An 18876-nucleotide genomic window follows, 5' to 3' on the forward strand; every position below is an offset into this window, starting at 1 on the left:
TAATAAATATACGGGACGAGACCCGTAATAACAATTGCACAAAACACGCAGGTACTCACAGGACCAATGGACATGGTATCAATAACCGACAAGACGATGATAAACAGAGGTAAACATATGTACGATGATAAACATATGTACAGTTACTAATTAGGGGATTTGAAATCAGGTGTGCGTAATGAGACAGTTCAGTGAAGCCTAGAGGCCGGTGACGTAGACCTCCGGAATTGGTACACGGAAAGAGCAGCAGTACTGGGGGAATCCGTGACAATGTCCACATTCAGGAAAATGCCAGATAGGCTGGTCCATTTTTTGCCTCCTGGGCCTGTCAAACTTTTCTTTTTCTCACCAAATTATCATTATCTGGCTAATAATGGGGGCCTCTTGGGGGAAAAATATGGGCTGGTGTGGGGGCCTCAAGGAATCTGCTAGGGCAGATTTCTAGTCCCAGTCCGCCCCTTTCAACATTCAAATGATGGGAGGTGAAAATAAAGCAATTTTCTGCTTTATATTATAATTATTTGTATTATTATTAAATTGCCGGTTAGGGTTTAAGCCATACAAGAGACTTCAATACACCACACTAACCACAGGGTGGCACAGTAGTGCTCTGCCCAGCACTATCCACCCTCATGCGCCAGTACAGAGAAGGTATGGGTATTATTAATTCCTCTCAGGGATGGCCTATTTTTATAGATTTTTTATTTAACCTTTATTTAACTAGGCAAGTCAGTTAAGAACACATTTTTATTTACAATGACGACCTACCCCGTCCAAACCCTCCCCTAACCCGGACGATGCTGGGCCAATTGTACGACGTCTTATGGGACTCCCGATCAAGGCCGGTTGTGATACAGCCCGGGATCAAACCCGGGTCTGTAGTGACGCCTCTAGCACTGTGATGCAGTGCCTTAGACCACTGTGCTACTTGGAACCTGTGGACTGACACTAATGTACTAAACGTAAAGATTTTGGCCTCACTGGAAAATGGACTCAGTGGGAGTACTCAGATAGGATAAATGCCATTGACACCCAACATAATTAAAGCCTAAAACCGTTCCACAGTAAATGGGAGCATCGATCCCAATATATTCAACAAGTATCCAGGCTGCAGCAGGTCCTGGGTCTGTGTGGACGACTGACTCTAGCCCTTTTAGTTCAGCACTATGCCTGGCTTTTTTATTCCCCCTGAGTGTTAGTTGATTTTCAGCTAAAATAAATGCTTTATCAGTGTGACGCTTGGATTAGAACATTTCTGAAAATGTCTGGTATGTATAAATGGTGTTCTAAAACTAATTACAGTAAACATTCCAAAATGGTAATAGAAAACAACACAGGAAATGTTATCAATGAGTATTGCCATAAATAAGCATGACCTCAGGCTTTCAATAGTTTGTCTATTTAAAAAAAAAATAAAGAAAGTACAACCAGAGAGGGTAGACATCTGACTAGGGCTGCAACATTCCGGAACTTTCCCAAATTTCCAGGTTTTACTCAAATCCTCTTTGGAGGATTCTGGATTTCCTAATTATTCCCCCGACACACCTGGGAATTTTGATAAAGCTAACCAGAATTTTTGCATCCCTACATCGGACTGTAGCCTACCATCTTTGCTAAAAGTAGTATACTGTAGTACACTAGACTAACACCAGAGGGTTCCATTACCAGCATTAACCAGTACTACACTTATGGAATTGCAGGAACACACACTGAGCTTCAACAGTCATTTCTACATCAGTTACTAAAAACCACCCAACAGGTAAGTTCATAAGACACATCTCCAAATTGCAATGAAACTATGGACCTCTATTTTATAAACTCCTTGAAGAACATCTACTTTAAATAAACAACAAATTACAATTACAGAGATGACGCCAAAACTAGTTACTATTCCACCAACGGATTAAATGATCAAGATTGAAGCCTCAGCATTTTTTGTCATGCATTATAACTTCATTCTGTGGCCAGTGCACAAAACAGTTTGTTTAATCAGTAACCTCAGTAAACCTTTTTAATAATTATCCCCATCCAACATATTCACAAACCACAAAAGTTAAGTGACTACAAAAATCATACATAACTAAGTCTACCATAACAGCAACAACATGAAACACACAGAATCATTCAGTTACGTGTTGCTCAGGTTGCTTGCTGTATTACAGTAAATTAGTAGGGGCGGCCATGTTGTTTGGCTCTCTCCTCTCCGAGGCTGGATCAATGCCTGGGGTGGGGGGAGGCTAACGCCTACAGGCCAGGCTTAGCTGAGAAAACAATCCCAGGGATTTGGACAAAACCGGTCCCCCTCCATTCAACAGGCCCACTGTCTGAACCCTCTCTATCCATTAGATCATATCTGGGTCAAAGAGCACATAAAGATGGGACCCCCTGGCTCCCACACACACAAAGCCCTGCAACCCTCCCCCCTCCCCCCACTCGAGAGGCCATTCACTGGACCCTGCCCCTTCCACTCACATCGCCCACAAGGGTCACATGAGTCCAATCAACCAAGGCCAAAAATCCCCACTCTGCTTCGTTTCTAAAACAGAATTGGGATCAAACTGAACTCATGGTGTCCCGTTGATGAAGGAGCATACTCATCATCAGGGGATGTGTCCTCCTCTAGTGTCCTCCTTTTTCTAAATCACCAAGACCCTTAAAACAATCAAGACAGTCCAAGACAGCCTAACTCTCCACTACGACTAGCCACATTGGGTTTGATATGCAGAGGCCGGTGGTGATGGAGTGAATAGCTAAAGAAAAGTAGCTCATTAGCTGATCCTTCTGAGGGGAGAGGTCAGGGTCGGCATATGCTGCCCAAAGACGGCTGGGAAGGGAGAGGGCTGCCTGCTATAATAGGGAGCCGAAGGAGAACCTCTGGTCTCTTGTTTGCGCCGAAACAGATGGCAGGATATCCTGGCTTGATTAACCTGGTTAGGTCAGCTATAAGGAAGCCGATCTTAGATGTTCCAGATTGAAAGAAGGGCTCTCATCTCTGGGAGAAACAACGATGAGCCCTATTATTCAGGTTGCTATAATACTTTGTCTAATGAGCACAGGACATTGAAATAATAATGTTGATGTGAATATGATGGTGGTGATTTGGAAAATAAGGACATCTAAGCCTGTGCTGTGATTCCAGGAATGTTTGGATAGTGTCTAGATGAGTTGCTTGTCAGTCTGGTGTGTTGCTGAGGTGTAATGTTGTCCATTGAGTTAGCACAACCTTCCAAAGCGAAATGGTTCCAAATAACACAGAGAGCGAGAAAGAGAGACAGAGCCAGAGAGAGGAGGTGGGGTGGGGGAAGGAAGAAGGATAGAGGAGAGGAAAATAGAGAGTGCTAGAAAGAGAGAGTGAGAGAAAGATAGAGGGAAAGATAGAAAGTGAGGAATACTAAAGCCCACCAGATAGCTCAGTTTAGTATAATGCCACGTTTGTATCGCTTCCTAGATGCACGGAAAAACTGAACCATTAGTGTCTCGCCCCGTTTCCCCCCTAACAGCAATCCGGGTGGCAGCAATAATGGTGTGCACCCTGCATATCTAATGATAGCATTTATTACCTACATAATGAGAGAGGAATGTAGGACATGGTCGCTAGGCAAGCACTGACACAATGCTAACCATTAGCACTTCCATTTGGTTCTATGTCAACAGACTACCGTCTCTGTCAGAAAATACCTATCTGGTCATTCTACATGCAGAACACATACACCCACCCATGGCTCTACTGTCTGGTAGATGTAATAATTCCAGCCACAACACTGGCCATGTCATGTTCAAACTCAAGAGGCTTTTCGCTACAGCTCAACAGCAGGGGGTGCTGCTGTGATCAACAACACAAATGACCTCTTCATATGCAATATAACATGGCTTCGCATCAGCCTCCTGTAGTGGATCATATATTCTGTGCTACACTTAGCGGCCCACTTACACTATACCCAAATGAGCTCCCGTAGTGGAGAGCAGCCACAGGGAATAAAGAGACACTAGTAAAAGAAGTGGCAGCGGCGGCATATTACTACATTTATTTGACTTGATTTAATACCTTCTGCTTGGCAAGGCTTTTCTGGCATTAGGTGACTAAATGCATTTAAGAACTGAGCAGTGAGTACTACATCTTTACCCCATCACTAGTATAGTGGAATATAATACTCCCTCTGTAGCCCGACTGACTTATTCAAATCACCATCATTCCAATTCCTCCGGTGCTTTTAAAGAAATTGACAAAAAGGGATGACAGAGTGTTGACATCAAGACATATTTTTTTGTGCACAGAGAAGTGGGACTGGTGGAAGAGAGAAAAGCGTTGAATGAGAAAAGCTGTTGCCTTCAGATGTGAGAGGAGGGGAAGCTGGGGAGAATCTCATGGGGGGCGGTCTATGCATCTTCATTTGTCAGCCGCAGCAACGGTCCTCCCAGTGACTTCATGGTTGTTACCCATGTTTACAGAGCTGCTTTTGAAGGACACAGTTCTGCATAACAAGAACAGCAGTATGGCTCTCCAACATTGTGTAAACCTGTAATTCATTTTTAGTATCTATACAGTAGTGAACTGTGTGTTGGCATCTGAAGAGTCCACAGAGTATATGAGGAATGGGTCACCCAGAAAGAGAAGGGAAGCACCACATTAGAAAACAGGCAGACAAACTTGAGTCCATTTTTTATTGATTTTCTAACTGCAGATTGAAGGTATACAACTGAACATCGTTATTTTTCTGAGACTCATAAATAAAAATACAAAAAAATGTTCACTACAAAACAATCTACTGTTAGTAGGATGTAAAAAATATTATCTTTCACTATCGAAGGCACAAAATGTACTTAGTGACAACATGGATAATAAAACCTGCAGCATTTAAATCTCTTATTTATTTTATTTTTTTTTCACACTCCATCATAGAAACACTGAAATTTTACAAAGAGATGTGTCTGATCCTACACGGAAAGAAAAAAAACTAAATCAACAGAGAGATGCTGGGATCCGTGGCACAACTAACATGGGAAGCAGGGCCACAGACACACAGCTAATCGCTGGAAAAGACAAAGGACCTTTGCAAAGTTCTAATGCAAATTAGATCATTTTTATTCAAATTACAAAAAAAAAAGAGAAATTAAATTATAATAATTGGGCACCTTCTAAGATTAGGCTAAGATCAGGTGCTGAGGTAGACGAAAACGATAACAATTCAAATAATAATAAAAACACTATTTTCTTAATACAGAGCAACTCGACTGGCACTTGTGCTGTCACAACAAGGAAGAATGAAACAAAATGACAGACAAGCCAGAAAGAGAGAAAGAGAGAAAAGCTTTGTAATGCTTGGTCCGACAGGGCAATTGGTCCTCAGTGCTAATATAAAAAGACAATGTCTTGGTGCTTTGATACTCAAACAGTTTAGTCTGGACCTCAAATGGCACATGCATGGCAACACTGCATGAAATGGCTACTCGTTCTAGAACACCACACTGAAACACAGAGTGCCTACTCCAGGGATGCCATGATTTTGTACGGCTGGTCTTTGAATTTTTTTCTTATCTTAAGAACAAGTACTATATAACAAACAAGTCGTAATGTTAAGCTGGGGCAACGCTATGGGTTTGGCAAGCTGCCAAAGTGGAGGTTGGAAGGGCATTAACTGCTCAGCAAACCTGTTGCTGACAGCAAAATATTATTAACGAAAAAACATACTTAGACTTATTTCCAAAATGAACAGGCAACAGTCCTTCAGAACAGATTGAAAAAGCAAAATGCATACAATTTTTATGGCCCATGAATGTTATCATCTTTATGTCTTATACTCTCAAGCTCCATAGTCTGTATTTTTGGGACACTTTTTCTTCCTTGCTTTTTGTGCGTAAACAAGTTACATTGCTTTCGGGTGTCAATTACAAACAAAAACATCAAAGGTGGTTTACCCACTACCAATTTTAGGCTAATGCAGCCCTCCAAACAACTCCTTTTTTATTCTAAATCAGAAATCAGGTCATCTCAAATCGTCATGACATCCCTAGAGTGCTGGAGACACCATTAATTATCTTCTGAAAGTACAGAAACAAAGCAGATATAGCTGGACATTTTTGTTGAACAATTTCCATTTTAGGCACAACGATATTACAGAAACAGAGTAACATTGAGGGAAGAACTATATCAACGCCAATGTATTTTTTTTTTCAACAAGTTGAGAGAAAAGTGGCACAGAGCATTGTTTTTATTTTGTGTCTGATCTAATTAGTGCATTTTTCACTAATACACGCACGCGCACCCACAGATACACTTCCATTTATGCACACACACACACAAAAAAAGTATAAAACATTCAGAGAACAATGATAGGAGACTGAATCCCTCTAGTTATTGAAGTTTGATGAGATTGTTTCAGGCTCTCTGGCCTGGCACTCTGATTTGGTGACTGAAGTTATTATAGTGGATGAATATTGGACAAGGGAAATCCCTCGGCTCACAGTGTTCGATAATACAATGGCAAGACAATCATGGGCCAATACGACCACGTTCATGCCATTGCTTCTTTTTTTTATCACTTCAAGTACAAAAACAAAATGTTGGCAATAAAAGTTGATTGAAAATTGTGAATGACGTGTACTAATTGACCGATGGCAGCATCCCTACCATCCATTTGAAATGATCTATTTCTTTTTTTCCACATGCACGTTTATGGCCGATAGATTTAGTCCTTCACCTACAATGCATTGACATCCAGAAAGCAACACTTACTACAACATATTCACACATTTAACATTACCAAAGAGGAGCAAGGCAAAAGATTCTAAACCAGAGAAAAAACTAGGTAATTAAAAAAAAATATATATACAAATATATGCCCTGCTGAAACCCTCGACAAATGGAAAGGGACTGACACTGAATACAAAAATATTACAATTTTTATATATCAAACTGCCTCTGTTGGCTCTTGTTCAGGAATACACTCATTTCGAGAGAACTTGTCGACCAAGATGATCTCTTTTTTTCTAACCTTCCTTTTTTCTTTGATTAACACTTGCAGTCCCAATTGTCCAACGCACACTGCATCGCTGCATATATGACCTGTTCTTGGTGGTTCAGCATTGGTGAACCTTTTTTTTTTTCTTCACATTACAAAACTACAATTCTATTCACATATTTTCAAGTTTAACGCTTTTTTTTACTCTTAAAAGTACTATTACTTCTTCTACTGCGTACATCCCTCTTACCTCATACTTAAGGCTTCAACATCTTTTCTCTGTTCTTAAGGTTCCTGTCAGGGGGGGACTGTAAGATAAGAATAAACTCTTGTTTTATATTTCCCCATCAATCTTACCCTTTATATAAATGTCACTTACACATATGAAAAGACAATAAGTCAACACTTGAAAGCATGAGATGAAGTTGCAATGATGCAAAACACAAACACACAAAATAACGTGCTTTTACAAAAATGAAAACAAAACAACTTAGAGGTAGCTTTTATAAGAATGACCAAACCCACCAGCTCTTCAACAAGCAGGGTTAATAAAAAAAAGACCAAGTTTGGTAACAATAATGCACAAAAATACACAACAATAAAAATCTATTTTCACCGTGGCACTCATTTCCACGTACACATTGCTTTATCACATCTCCCTCGCGCAATAGTGCGGCTTTCGGACACACGCTCACAAAAAGTAAGAGCATGTACAAAATGAAACAAAAAAACATAAGGGAACTAAAAACAAGCACGAGGTCACAACAAACGAGGTAATTCAAGTACAATGTGCTGAGATAAATCGAGATATAATAGGAAAGAGAAAGCGAAGAAACAAAACCATATATTAAGAGTTGATTTATTGTGTCTTCTTACCGTTCGACACCTGGGCTGGCCAGGCCATGTCTCCTCCAATCAGTTTAGTCCCCGATCCCCCTCCCCTGCTAATAATTGAGTGTGATTATATCGTTAACACTGACCTGACAGTGGTGCTCATAATGCCTTCATTATGCTGCCATATGAACAGATATAATGCTTGTCATAACAGGTTATGACATATTTTATTGATATAGCACTATTACAATTTTATGAAACTATTTTCCACCTGGCATCACATTCATGGTTAAACTCCTCATAACAGTACATACGATCTGTTATAACAAGTGCCATATCTCCTTATAGTCGCATCATGAAGGCATTACAACCACCCCTCGGAGGTGTTACTGGTGCCACCCCTCCACGTCACAGCTCCCGACCTCAATCCACAGCAGCCTTTGTCATTTTGGTCTCCATCACCATGGCATATAGAGAATATGAGATTATTAATGTGAGAAAATAGTTAATGTTATGAGTCGGACGACGTACTACAATTTAGTGTAATTGATGATAATCTGCTTACATTTATATGAATAATATCAGTCCAGTATCTATAGCGGGAAGAAATGAGACATCTCCAGTTAATGCTGTATAGAGACTCATGGTTTAAGAGAAAACAGAGCAGCGGCTTCGCAGCGAGCTACCCCTCAAAAATATATCTGATATAAGAAACATCAAACAGAGACTGCTGTCGTAATATGTCTTTACCTGTGCAATGAAGCTATGATAAACTGATGCGGAGACAAAGATAAGGAGAATAAAAAAGTGACAGTCATGGTTCGACTCCCGAGAGGCTCCGGCGAAACCCGACTAGTGGCCTCAGCCGTTTTCAGCCCTTATCGAACAGAACCCTGGAAGCTCACCGGGACGAGGAGATTTCCGATATGGGAATATCATCCTCTGTTCATCTCCCTTGCTGAACAAAAGACAAACCTCTGTGTGGGTACAGAGGTGTTGTGCCTCAATCCAATTAAACTTTGCTTATGTTGATGCAGTACAATACATGGTGCTATTTTGCCATAGGTCTGGCTGACATGTGACACATGAGCCAGCCCTTAGGCTCTGATTCTCGAGGGCTATCTGAATGACACCACTGTAGGGGCTCTAAGTGCTCTGTGCCACCAGGTCTGAAGACACCATTTTGGAGCACTCTGGTAAACAACGAGATGGGTAGTAGGGGTCAACTGTGACATGTTCCTCAAGCAGGACATGACTTGGTGTCTAGTGTAATCCAATCAAATCAAGAAGGGATCTGTAGTATCAGGTAATGAGAGGATTGACCCACCAAGTTACAGTAGGATACAATCCCTTACCAGAAAAGGTGAGGATGTCAAAACTACATTTAGGGATGGCCAGTGGTTTAAATGATGGGGATGTGTGGGTTCACATAGCCTTTGAGAATAATTTCAGTTCAGTTTCAGGTGTGGCTTGGGTGACATCTTTCAAGTCTGTAGATAGACTTAAGGACAACAAACTCCATTGATGCAGGTCCATCGATGAGGGTACACCCACAGGTTTTGCATTAGGCAATTTGAAAACAACTTGAAACAAAACGTTTATGGATGTACTGAACGACATGTGACTTTGAAGGGGTAATGTCCTCTGCCCAGCCCTTTTCCTCAGTGTGCCCCTCTGTCATTCACTCTCTTTGCATTAGAAAATCGCCTGTGCTTCCGTCTCGTGGATTTCCTCGCTTGACTTCTTCGCCACAGGCCTCGTTCTCCTCCTACTCCTCCTTCTCTCGCTTCCTTCCCCACTTCCTCTGCCCGCCCTCCTTCCCCCCGGCTGTTGTCTGGTGGCATCAGACATAGCAGAGGTACAGGTAGGTCTTCTCTATCCTCCAGTCCGGGGGGATGTCTTCGGGCCTGTGGCCCTTCATGTGCTTCTGCATGGCTGAGAGGCTGGGGCAGTACTCCAGGCAGATGGTGCATTGGTACGGCGAGGCACCGTTGTGGGTGCGCAGGTGTTTTATCATGGCCGAGTAGTCCCTGGATCGCTGGTGGCACAGCTTGCACTCAAACGGCTTCTCACCTGGAGGGGGTGACAACAACAACAACGGACATGTCAACAACAACATCAGGCTGAGGAATGGAACTCTATATGACCCATGCAGTCAGCTGTTCCTACATTTACAAGGTTGTCAAGGTGTAACCACCTGTAGCAGATTACAGTAGAAACTTTCTTCTAGAGCTTCCTCCCTTTGTGTGTCAATGCTAGCAGAATGAGCGTGATATCCAGTGGTCTCAATTAGCAATGACCATAATGTCTATAAAATACCCATGGCTAAATTGAAAGGTGCATGTGATAATGGATAATGGTATTTCATATCGCGCAGCTGTGCACTATATGAACCACCCCTATAATGTGCTTTACAAACCAAACCTATCCAGTTACACCGATGTACATGTGCCACATTTAATGTCTAACATCAAATCACCAATAGGACCTATGCCATTTTGGAACATCAAATCACAACTTCAATTTTATTACATTTGATTCTCGACTGTTCCAAAGCAGCTACATTCCAGTGCATGTGATATTCCGGACCAGCGCCCCCCCAAACGTGCAAATGATTAGAGGGATGGCTAGGAATAATCCCCGGGACTCAATCCGACAGGCGCAAATTAGACATGCAAATGCCGACCTTTACCAATGGCATTTGAAATGAGGTGTTGGATGTGATTGGGGCCGTGAATGATACCGACGCTCACACCACGTTACAGAGAGGCCTCTCTCTGATGTGTCCCTGCATCTATTTTTAAATTTTTATATTTTTGAAGCGCCAAACTTGACCTGTGGGAAGGGGGTCAGGGTTGTGTTTACGCAAATAGCCATGCCAAGAAGATGATTACGGGCCATGTCGACTGACGAGGCCCTACGTGCCAGCAGTGTATACAATAACCACCCTTTAAACAGGGTTGCCTCAGATAACTGGGAAATAATGAACTGCAAATGGGAACCAGTATTGATCCGCCATTGACAGGTGGGACCCGGGGAGGGGGGAAGGTTGCCAATGTCGATGATTTATCAAGCGGCCCCCTTTTGTGCGCAGTGGCCTTTGACTGTGAGCTTGTCACTTGGTCTTGTTATCTCCAGTGCGCTTTAGCTCACCGCGAATTAAGGCCCCTGGTCCCGGCACCACAAAAGGGGAAGGGGGGGGGCATTTATTTGACAGCTGGCTTATTGAATGGGAGACAGGGGAGTGTTGGTGAGGGGTTGAAGCAGGTAAAACCTTGGCTCAACAGCAGACCTGGGATACTAGGTGGTGTGTCCCCCTCATAGCACCCTGATTCACAGCACATGCCCCTCATCCTCATATCTGGGGACGTAAATTCAGCCATCATGAGAGTGACAATTGCCAGCGGCTGATTGACACCTGGTTGACACATTTATGGAGCTGTAAAGGCCTGGGATCAATAAGGTGGCTCCTCCGCAAGCCTGTATTTACTGGCCCAGGGAATCATTCATAAAAACAGTCTGTGTACAGTATGCTTTGTAAAATGAGCAAATCAAGTGCGCACATTGCTCCCAGACCATCTTAACGCCCAGTATAAAACTATTGAAGACTTGTCATACACTTCCCCTCCTTCTGCGTTACAACACTGAATTCAATCTGTTATGGAGCCGAGCTGGATCTCCAGTGAGTTATGTAGTCTCCAGAGGGAACTGTACTGGTAGAAACTATTAGCATTGTATACTAACCCTTTAACTCTCTTGAACAAGCCATGAAAGCTTGCACAATTTCCCCAGTGTAACAGAGCTGATATTTTCCCAGTGTAACAGAGCTGATATTTTCCCAGTGTAACAGTTCTGCCATTTGTATCCGTGCTATAGCAATGACAATCTATCAGCGTACCAGAGTTAACATTTTCCCAGTTTAACGGAGTTGACATACACTCCCGTTAAAAAGTTTGGGGTCACTTAGAAATGTCCTTGTTTTTGAAAGAAAAGCAATTTTTTTTGTCCATTTAAAATAACATCAAATTGATCAGAAATACAGTGTAGACATTGTTAATATTGTAAATGACTATTGTAGCTGGAAACGGCAGTTTTTTTAAATGGAATATCTACATAGGCGCACAGAAGGCCCATTATCAGCAACCATCACTCCTGTGTTCCAATGGCACGTTGTGTTAGCTAATCCATGTTTATCATTTTAAAAGGCAAATTGATCATTAGAAAACCCTTTTGCAATATGTTAGCACAGCTGAAAACTGTTTTTCTAACTAAAGAAGCAATAATACTGGCCTTCTTTAGACTATTTGAGTATCTGGAGCATCAGCATTTGTGGGTTTGATTACAGGCTCAAAATGACCAGAAACAAATAACTTTCTTCTGAAACTCGTCAGTCTATTCTTGTTCTGAGAAATGAAGGCTATTCCATGTGAGAAATTGCCAAGAAATTGAAGATCTCGTACAACACTGTGTACTACTCCTTTCACAGAACAGCGCAAACTGGCTCTAACCAGAATAGAAAGAGGTGTGGGAGGCCCTGGTGCACAACTGAGCAAGAGGACAAGTACATTAGAGTGTCTAGTTTGAGAAACAGACGCCTCACAAGTCCTCAACTGGCAGCTTCATTAAATAGTACCCGCAAAACACCAGTCTCAACGTCAACAGTGAAGAGGCGACTCCGGGATGCTGGCCTTCTAGGCAGAGTTCCTCTGTCCAGTGTCTGTGTTCTTTTGCAAATCTTAATCTTTTCTTTTTATTGGCCAGTCTGAGATAAGGCTTTTTCTTTGCAACTCTGCCTAGAAGGCCAGCATCCCGGAGTTGCCTCTTCACTGTTGACGTTGAGACTGGTGTTTTGCGGGTACTATTTAATGAAGCTGCCAGTTGAGGACTTGCTGATGCTCCAGATACTCAACTAGTCTAAAGGCCAGTTTTATTACTTCTTTAATCAGAAAAACAGTTTTCAGCTGTGCTAACATAATTGCAAAAGGGTTTTCTAATGATCAATTAACCTTTTAAAATTATAAACTTGGATTAGCTAACACAATGTGCCATTGGAACACAGGAGTGATGGTTGCCTCAGTACACCTATGTAGATATTCCATTTTAAAAAAATCTGCCGTTTTCAGCTACAATAGTCATTTACAACATTAACAATGTCTACACTGTATTTCCGATCAATTTGATGTTATTTTAAATGGACAAAAAAATGTGCTTTCTCTCAAAAACAAGGACATTTCTACGTGACCCCAAACTTTTGAACGGTAGTGTATTTCCTGTGATTTTCCCGTCCATTGTGATTCTAACGATGCATACCTGTGTGCACGCGGTAGTGGGTCTCCAGCTGGTGCTTGAGGCTGAACCTCTTCCCACAGCCGTTACATTCATAGGGCTTTTCCCCGGTGTGGATGCGCTTGTGGCCCTTCAGAGTGTTCTCGTCACGGAAGCAGCTCCCGCAGAACTCGCACTCATATGGATGGTCACCTGCTGAACACGGGGGACAACACAGACAGTTGAATATAATTCCAAAGATATTTCTCCTACAATATTTGATCATGTTTGATTCAGTCGCAGTCCTTCATGTAATAACTTAGACAGAGACAGAAAATAAATAAAAGGGAACAACCAAATTGGACTCATAGCTTTGTTACAGTTTCAAAATGTTATTTTTGTCTGAGTTCATACAGAAAGAAAGCTATAGAAGTACAAGTGTGTTCAATTCAATGAGAAGATGAATATTACGGGACAAAGGCTAGAATAGGTTCGCAATCGCACTGAGCTTTCGGGGACAAAATTCTAACATATTTCGTAAAAACACTTATTCCAGTCCACTCAATTTCTCCCTTTTTGAAGGTCAAGTTAGAGCACTGTACCCTTGCCACCCCGGGGACACTCGTGTAATGGATATTCAGATGTCAATAATCAGTAATATTATGATATGCGGAGGCTCTCTCCAACACTCGGTGACTAATTGCTTTCCTGTGTCTGACTAGCAGCCGCCCATACATCATTCACTCCCCGGTACAGATGCGCCGCGCTGCCAGGCGTGTAATGTTCTCAATATTTAATGCATTTCACTCCACCGCTAAAGGTTTAAGTCATCGCCAATGACCTACGCGTTTCATTATCTGGCTGTCCGAGCGGCACCGTGCCAGGGAATAAATTGCATTTCTCGTTATGTACTGTCATGCTCGGGCACCCATCGCCCCTGTCAAGAGACAATGTCAATTTCTTCTGGCATGTATTTTCGTTGGAGAGAGACGCGCCTTAAATGTTATTCACATTTGGACGCAGTGGCTGTTTGGAGTGATGCGACGCCCGGTGTATGACGCTTTCTGGTTGGGGGGGATACTGTGGATGGGGAGGGCAGGGATAAAAAAGACAGAAAAAAAGAGATATATAGAGAAAGAGAGGGAGAAAGCAGGAGGGTAAAAATCTATAAAAGTGACAGTCTTTATTTGTCTGCATGAAGTTATCAGTGGCTCCCGCTGTAAGACGTGCTCTTTTCTAGCGTTTTAGCCACGGCAGAGATCACAATCCATGACAGAGCGTGGTGGGGCCCACACGACGCTACAGGAATAGTAATGGAGCTGAGATTCACCTGCCTTTAATTAGGAGCAGTCTGAGCCCCAATCAGACAGATCTGGAGGAGAGCATGCTAATGCTCAGTGGACAGACTATGGAAGGTTATTTACCTTCAAATTCACACAGACAATGCATTATAACACATACATACATACATATATACATACACACACATGTACACACACACATGTACACACACACATGTACACACACACACATGTACACACACACACATGTACACACACACACACACACACACACACACACACACACTACATACATACATACATACATACATACATACATACATACATACATACATACATACATACATACATACATACATACATACATACATACATACATACATACATACATACATACATACATACATACATACATACATACATACATACATACATATATATATATATATATATTAGTAACTAATAAAATGTCATTCTTATTAGCAGGGAGGGGACTTCATTGCTCCTTATGCAAAAAGTCAATATTTGTAAGCGAATGCCATAATCACATTGTGCTGCAATCCAAAGGCCAGGCAGGACTTCATTTAGTCAGGAATACATTATGCTCCCAGGCACTGGAGATACAGCATCGTAAATCAGAAGGCTTTCACTATCTCTCCCCTCCCTCCTTTCCCTTTTCCTTCTCTCACTCCACTCCCCCCACAACTCTTTCTATCTCTGTCTCTCTCACTGCATCGCTCTGCTGCTCTCCCTCCTCTCTCCCTTTCTCTGTGTGTCTGTCAGACAGACACAGTGCCTGCTGGGTTCTAATGACAGCGAGGGGGCAGAGATGAGGATCCAGCACACTGAGGCAGAACAGTGGACTAGGAGTGGACCCTTGGGTACCCTGGGCACTGCCACCTGCGTTTCCATGCCCCCTGGGGGGGGCTGGTGTGGACAGTGTATCTGCTGCCTCAACCCCCACGCCCACCCCCCCCACTTCAGTCTACCCCTCTCCCCCAGGCACTGGTGTGAACGCCGTGTGCCCGTGGGCACCGAGGGCGGGTTCATTATGCGATAAGCGTCAGTAAATCAGGGGGCTCTGTCACTGCCAGGGCACTCTCTCTCTCCCTCTAGCTATCCTTCTCTCTCTCTCTCTCTCTCTCTCTCTAGCCTGGCGCTATCAAACACAGCTGCGAACACAAAACACTCCGCCGCAGACGGCAAATGGGCTCCGAGTTAAAATACACAAGCGACCGTTGTACAACAACGGAATATTAACGAGGGCCCGGGCCAGGGCGCGCGTCTGCAAGCGTGGTGGGGAGAGAGGGAGGACAGAGGAGACTGCCATCATTATGAGACCCCATTGTACAACAGTGTGCCCATGTGTGTGTGCAGCCTCTCTTTTGAGGCACAGAGATGAAGTGAGAGAGGGGAAGAAAGAGGGAGAGGGATAGATAGAATGTCTCAGAGAATAAAAATGGGGATTACAGAGTAATAGAGAAAGAGAGGAAGAAGTGAGAGGGAAATAGACTGTGGGGTTAGCGTACTCTTCTCAAGGGAATAAATAAATGGCAGATTGATACACTGTAATAAGCTAAATTAAATCTGTTGCCCCGCTCTGTCATCAATAGTAAACCAATGTCAAACAGAGGGCAATATCAGTGAAGCTGATTTCCAAAGCTATCGGTCTCCCGAAAGAACGATGTGTCAAACATGCGTATATTGTGTATATTGTACTTGCTTCAGATATTGCGCATATTGTACTTGCTCCAGCTATTGCGCTTGCAGCTGTGAAGTTGAAGGCAGAAGACATACAATGCCTTCAAAAAGTTTTCATACCCCTTATTCCCCATTTTGCGTTACAGGCTGAATCTACACACAATACCCCATAATGACAGTGAAAACATGTTTTTAGAAATGTTTGTAAATTTATTGACAATGAAATACATAGATTTCTCATGTACATACAGTACCAGTCAGAATGTTTGGGCACACCTACTCAATCAAAGGGTTTTCTTTATTTTTTACTATTTTATTAAATTGTAGAATAATAGTGAAGACATTTAAACTATGAAATAACATGTAGTAACCAAAAATGTGTTACACAAATCAAAATACATTTTGTATTTTAGATTCTTCAAAGTAGCCACCCTTTGCCTTGACAGCTTTGCACACTTGGCATTTTCTCAACGAGCTTTACCTGGAATGCTTTTCCAACAGTCTTGAAGGAGTTCCCACATATGCTGAGCACTTGTTGACTGCTTTTCCTTCACTCCGCAGTCCAACTCATCCCAATTGGGTTGAGGTCAGGTGATTGTGGAAGCCAGGTCATCTGATGCAGCACCATCACTTTCCTTCTTGGTCAAATAGCCCTTACACAGCCTGGAGGTGTGTTTTGGGTCATTGTCCTGTTGAAAAACTAATGATAGTCCCACTAAGCGCAAACCAGATAGGATGGTGTATCACTGCAGAATGCTGTGGTAGCCATGCTGGTTAAGTATGCCTTGAATTCTAAATAAAACACCTATAGTGTCACCAGCAAAGCACCATCACACCTCCTCCTTCATGCTTCACATGCGGAGATCATCCGTTCACCTACTCTGCGTCTCACAAAGACACGGCGGTTGAAACCAAAAATCTCAAATTTGGACTCATCAGACTAAAGGACAGATTTCCACTGGTCTAATGATCATTACTTGTGTTTCTTAGCCCAAGCAAGTCTCTTCTTTGCATTGGTGTCTTTTAGTAGAGGTTTCTTTGCAGAAATTCAAACATTATGGCCTGATTCACGCAGTCTCTTCTGAACAGTTGATGTTGAGATGTGTCTGTTACTTGAACTCTGTGAAGCATTTATTTGGGCTGCAATTTCTGAGGCTGGTAACTCTAATGAACTTATCCTCTGCAGCAGAGGTAACTCTGGGTCTTCCTTTCCAGTGGTGGTCCTCATGAGAAACAGTTTCATCATAGCGCTTTATGGTGTTTGCGTCTTGTACTTAAAGAAACCTTAAAAGTTCTTGAAATATTCCAGATTGACTGACCTTCATGTCTTAAAGTAAGGATGGACTGTCGTTTCTCTTTGCTTATTTGAGCTGTTCTTGCCATAATATGGACTAGGTATTTTACCAAATAGGGCTATCTTCTGTATACCACCCCTACCTTGTCACAACACAACTGATTGGCTCAAAAATTCCACAAATTAACTTTCAACAAGGCACACCTCTTAATTGAAATGCATTCCAGGTGACTACCTCATGAAGCTGGTTGAGAGAACGCCAAGAGTATGCAAAGATGACATCAAGGAAAAGGGTGGCTACTTTGAAGAATGTCAACTATATTTTGATTTGTTTAATACTTTTTGGTTACTACAAGATTCCATATGTGTTATTTCATAGTTTTGAAGTCTTCACTATTATTCTACAATGTAGAAAATAGTAAAAATAAAGAAAAACCCTGGAATGAGTATGTGTGTCCAAACTTTTGACTGGTACTGTAAGTATTCACACTCCTTTGCTATGACACTCCAAATTGAATTTAGGTTCATCCAATTTCCTTTTGTCATCCTTGAGATGTCACTATAATGTCCACCTGTGATGTTCACCTGTGGCCAATTCAATTATTTGGACATGATTTAGAAAGAAACACGCCTGTATACATAAGGTCCCACAGAAACTATACCATGAAGTCCAAGGAACTATCTGTAGATCGCCGAGATTATGCAGCATATAGCTGGGGATGGGTATAAAACTATTTTGAGAGAGTTGAAATTTTCCAAGAACACAGTGGTCTCCATTATTGGTTAATGGAAGAAATATGGAATTATCCAGAATCTGCCTAGAGCTGGCCGTCCGACCAAACTGAGCAACCGGGAAAGAAGGACCTTGGTCAGGGAGATGACCAAGAACCCAATGACCAGTCTAACAGAACGACAGAGTTCCTTGGCTGAAATGGGACAACCTGCCAGAAGGACAACAATCTACAGTTTTTCCCCAATCTGGACTTTATGGGAGAGTGGCCAGACAGAAGCCACTCCTGAGAAAAAGGCACACGACAGCACGCCTGCAGTTTACAAAAAGGCATGCAAAAAATGATGTGGTCTGATGAGCCAAACATTTTACTATTGGGCCTGAATGCAAAGAGCTTTGTCTGGAGAAAACCAGGAACAGCTCACCACCCATCTAACACCATCCCTACCGTGAAGCATGGTGGTGGCAGCATCATGCTATGGGGATGGTTTTCAGCGGCAGGGACTGGGAGACTAGTAAGGATAGAGGGAACAATGAATGGAGCCAAATACAGGCAAATCAATGATTAGAATCTGCTTCAGAGTGCAAACAACCTAAGACTTGGTAGAAGAGTTACAGGACAATGACCCCAAGCATACAGCCAAAGCGACACAGGAATTTAGATATTTCTGTATTTAATTTTCAATAAATGTGCAAACATTTCTAAAAACATGTTTGCACTTTGTCATTATAGGGTATTGTGTGTAGATGGGTGAGATTCAGGCATTTGAATTCAGGCTGTAACAACAAAAT

At 42.3% G+C, this 18876-nt stretch overlaps 1 protein-coding gene across 2 annotated transcripts in view; it reads right to left on the bottom strand.

Moving 5' to 3' along the window:
* Positions 1-4648: 4648 nt before the first annotated feature.
* The window catches only part of LOC106603639 (zinc finger and BTB domain-containing protein 16-A), a 157537-nt gene continuing 143309 nt past the window's right edge, over positions 4649-18876 (bottom strand). The window contains exons 6-7 of one of the 2 annotated variants that reach the window (XM_014197535.3): positions 13104-13271; positions 4649-9866 (exon numbers count right to left, since the gene is read on the bottom strand). In XM_014197535.3, coding sequence (XP_014053010.2) covers positions 9637-9866; positions 13104-13271 — 398 coding nt within the window. In that variant the 3' untranslated portion in view covers positions 4649-9636. Of the gene's footprint in view, positions 9867-13103; positions 13275-18876 lie in introns of both variants that reach the window. The other variant, XM_014197534.3, reaches the window with a different exon arrangement.

Source organism: Salmo salar, chromosome 04 (assembly GCF_965601325.2).
Source record: "Salmo salar chromosome 04, fSalSal1, whole genome shotgun sequence".
Classification (NCBI taxonomy): Eukaryota; Metazoa; Chordata; class Actinopteri; order Salmoniformes; family Salmonidae; genus Salmo; species Salmo salar.